Source organism: Echinops telfairi, unplaced genomic scaffold, assembly GCF_000313985.2.
Source record: "Echinops telfairi isolate 266 unplaced genomic scaffold, ASM31398v2 ScPeMD7_7424;HRSCAF=8462, whole genome shotgun sequence".
Taxonomy (NCBI): domain Eukaryota; kingdom Metazoa; phylum Chordata; class Mammalia; order Afrosoricida; family Tenrecidae; genus Echinops; species Echinops telfairi.
In genome coordinates, this window is record NW_022111324.1 from 92888011 (window position 1) to 92892181 (window position 4171).

The window sequence follows — 4171 nt, forward strand, 5'->3', positions numbered from 1 at the left end:
AAGGGTCAGAAATGACTTCATCGCACCTAACAACAACATTGTTCAAAACAAATAGTTTGGATGAGAATGTCACCTACAGGGGCCAGAAAACTCTGGGATTCTTCTCTTAAATTGTTGTTAATATATAATTGCCATACAATTCTGCTATTCATTCAGCCCCTCCTCAATCCCGTTACTGTTTCTGAAGGGTTATCTATCTTGGCTTTCATGCATCTAACAATCTTAATTATACAAATGAATATACACAGGTTTAACAAGATTAACGATGTAAAACAAAAACCATAATAGTAAGGGGAGGAAATATTAAAGAACTAGAGCAATTTTTGCAAGTTTGCAGTTTTCTGTCTGAGCCTTTCCCTATTGGTCACTTTGAACAGGCAAAAAAAGTGGTTATAGTGGTGAAATGTTTAGGCAGAGAAAACAATGCAAACATGACGGCACAGTGTGGGAAAAGATCATTTCGTGTGCCTAGAATTTGCAGGGTTGGAATTCTCAGATTACAAGGGTGGTTGGCTTTTACCAGATGCCCACACGTCTTCCTTTAGCACAGTTGGCTGTGGCCCCTATGTCTCTCAACCACACCACCTAATTTGAAGCATTGGGCTAGAACTTTCCCTTATAATGAAGGCTGAGAAGTGAAGCACTCCCTCCCCCCTCCCCAACCCCATGGCACTATTTGGTAAAAGTTGGACTGCTAACTACAAGGTTGACAGTTCAAACCCACCACTCACTTTGCATGAGTCAGAGGGAAAACCAGAGGAGAGTGCTTATGTTACCATCCTTGTGAGTGACTCACAGGCCACAAGGACAGATGGGCACTGTATTGAAATCAGCTTTTCTCTCTCTATGTGAGTAAAGCATTGTTTTGTCCACTGACTGTGTTTTGGAGGTGACCCCACACCTCAGCTCCAGTTTCCTGCAGCAAGAAGGCTGCCACTTTCAATGCCATGCTTTATGGGTCACATTTTTCTGTAGGTAACATTAAACAAATACACAGTCTTAGTTATTTGTGTGTGCTTTTTATAAATGGAGGTAATATTTCCACACAGTGGGATATATAAATCTTACAAATTTTGTTAAAGTTTTGATAAATGTGAAAGCTGTATAAACAATACCAGGGGTCCTCAAACTATGGCCCGCGGGCCACATGCGGCCAGCCGAGGACATTGATTCGGCCCACCGGGTATTTTTGCCCCATTTGTTTTCTTACTTCAAAATAAGATATGCGCAGTGTGTTCATAGTTTTTTTAAAAAACTATAGTCCGGCCCACCAACGGGTCTGAGGCACAGTGAACTGGCCCCGTTTAAAAAGTTTGAGGACCCCTGCAATACACCAGCACAAATAAAACATTTCCATCATCCCAGAAAGTTCCCTTCTGTCCCATTAGTCAATTCCCACTCCCCATTTTTTACTGTGCTAATTTTTATTCCACATTTTACCTTTATCTATTCTTTAATTTCATGTACAGCTTCATTACTCATTATTCATATACAGGTCAACATGATGTTTGTTATGTATTAGAGCTTAAATTCTGAGCACCCATTTGCAGAAGCTATGGATGACAGTGAAAACCCCAAATCCAATTGTCTCCTCGTAGATGAAACTTCCATTGATATCCTTAACCAAGGGTCATCTTGCCTCAGGCAGAGTGCATTGGAAAGCAGGTCACTTCCATTTCTCTGGGCTTGTCTGGGTGTGTCCTTGATGGACCTCACCATGCTAGAGACAGGATAGGGGACAGTATGGGTCATGAGTCAGACCCTAGCAGTAGTGCCCTGACTTCCTTGGTTGGTAGGCCCTGCACCAATTTTGTAAGTTCTTCTGTTTAACGTAATATACATGTTCCAATCAGGGTCCTGTTCCTGCTTCTGTAGTCCACCTGTGACTGATGTATTGATATTCATGCGTGGTGGCATGAGTTTGTGACAGTTTCCTTTGTTCCCTGCCATATTTAACTAGTATTCCAACTGTGAAGCTTTGGATGCCATTCTGACCTCTTGCTAATTGCCTCCCTCATCTGTATGGTGTGTTTTCTTTGTCCTTTTAGAAGCCCTGGTGGCAATGTGGTTGTGTTTGGCTGTAATTCACAAGGCCAGCAGTTTGAAGCCACCAGCAGCTCTTCAGATGAAAGATGGGGCTTTCAACTCCTGTAACCAGTTAAGAGTCTCAGAAACTCACAGGGACAGTTCTACCTTGTCTACCCTGTGGTCACTATGAGTTAGCATCAACTAGATGGCAGTGAGTTTTGTTTTTTGTTTGTCCTTTAAAATATAAGTATTCTCCTTAAACTATATTTACAATTATAGATTGAATTGTGTCCTCCCTATCATTAATATATTGTTTGGGAATTTAGTTTTCTTTGTTATGTTCATGAGGCATTATTAGTGCAAGGTTTGCCTTAAGTCAATCTTGTTAGAGATATAAAAGAGCAAATGTAACAAGCAGGCACAGTTAGGGGAGAATAGATTCCAGATCACATAAGATCTTTAAGAACCAAGAAACAGCAGCTGAGAAGAGACAAGGATCTTCCCTTAGAGGTGGCCTGTGAATTCAGACTTCTAGCCTCTGAAACTGTGCGAAAATAATTTTGTTTGCTAAAATCACTAATTGTGACATTTTTGGTAAAGCTGTGCTAGGTAACCATGACAGTAAGTATATTGCATGTATTAGTCATTCATCCTTTTATTGTTGAATAGCACTGTTGTATAAGTAGATCACAATTTATTTATTCATTCTTCTATTGGTGAGCATTTAGATTGTTAAAAGTTATTAGCCATAATGAATAATGCTGCTAAACATCACTATTATTTCTGTTGGCATGTTTTCCTTTCTTTTAGGTGTTTTGTGGTACAAAAGAGACTCCAAATCTCAAATATAATGTAAGATTATTAAGTCTTAAGCAGGGAGACACAGACACATCATCTGGATGAAGGAGACCATAATGGCATCCAAGGGTTTGCAGACTTTGAGACTTAAAAAAGACCTGGGAGGGCAAAGTAATTGTCACAACAGAAGCATGGTTGGTGGCAGACCAATACATCACAGTTACAGGTGGAATTACAGAAGCATGAACAGGCCCATGGTTGGAACATGTATAATATGTTCAATAGAAGAGTTTACCAGATTGGTCTAGGGCAGCAGTTCTCAGCCTGTGGGTTGTGACCCCTTTGGGGGTGGAAGGACCCTTTCACAGGGGTCGCCCGATTCTTAGCACTAGCAACATGACAGTTATGAAGTAGCAACGAAAATAATTTTATGGTGGGGGGGCGGGGGACACCACAACATGAGGAACTGTATCAAAGGGTCACAGCATTAGGAAGGTTGGGAACCACTGCTCTAGGGCCTTCTGACCAAGACTGTCAGGGTCTGACCTCAGTATGGCAATACTCATCAAGGACACCCCACGTAAGTCCTGAAAGGAGATTGCCTTTTCCTGGGCTAGTCAGGGGGATGGAGGCAATCCACTTAATGCATTCAGCCTGAGCGGAAATACTGTTCCCATCTGGTTAATGGTCAGAAGGAATTAAATGGAGATTTAATCCGCCTGGGGCCTCAGCAAATAAGATTTTGAACTTTTCCTGTGTCCACAGCATTCTGCAAACTTGGTGGTCAGAATTTAAGCTAATACATATGGAAAGGCCTAGGAGTTGGTTGAATCGCTGAATCATGAAGCAGGCATCCTTTATAAAAATAACTGCCAGAAAGTTGTCCAAAGTGACACCTTCTCTTTAAGCATCCTTGTATTTCTATTGCTTTTTAAGATTTAAACGTTTAACTAGGTCCCGTTGAACCGAACCGGGTCTGCAGCTATCAGGTTTCAAGTAGGCACAGGTGAGCGAGAGGGGCTTGGCAGCAACTGCACGCTTTTCACAGTCCTGCGCGCATATCTCCGCGACCAGTTCGCGCACGCGCACCGCGCACGCGCAGCTCCCTCGTTCAGTTGCCTGACACTGGCGGCGCTCGTGCGACAAATGGAGTGGGTGCTCACGGATGCGCTGCTCGCTCAGAGCAGGGACCCCCGGAGCCTGGTCGGGGCGCTGTGCCGCGGGGAGGCGTCCGCGGAGCGCGTGGAGACGCTGGGGTTTCTCCTCCAGCGGCTGGAGGACACAGACGCGTGCCCGGCCGCGCTGCTGCCGGAGGCGGCGCGGGAAGCGGCGGACGGGTACCTGC

General features: G+C 43.8%; 1 protein-coding gene across 1 annotated transcript in view; it reads left to right on the forward strand.

Moving 5' to 3' along the window:
* Positions 1-2643: 2643 nt before the first annotated feature.
* Positions 2644-4171, forward strand: part of TARBP1 (TAR (HIV-1) RNA binding protein 1) — a 132144-nt gene continuing 130616 nt past the window's right edge. The window contains exons 1-2 of the mRNA XM_045298216.1: positions 2644-2649; positions 3781-4163. Coding sequence (XP_045154151.1) covers positions 2644-2649; positions 3781-4163 — 389 coding nt within the window. The remainder of the gene's footprint in view (positions 2650-3780; positions 4164-4171) is intronic.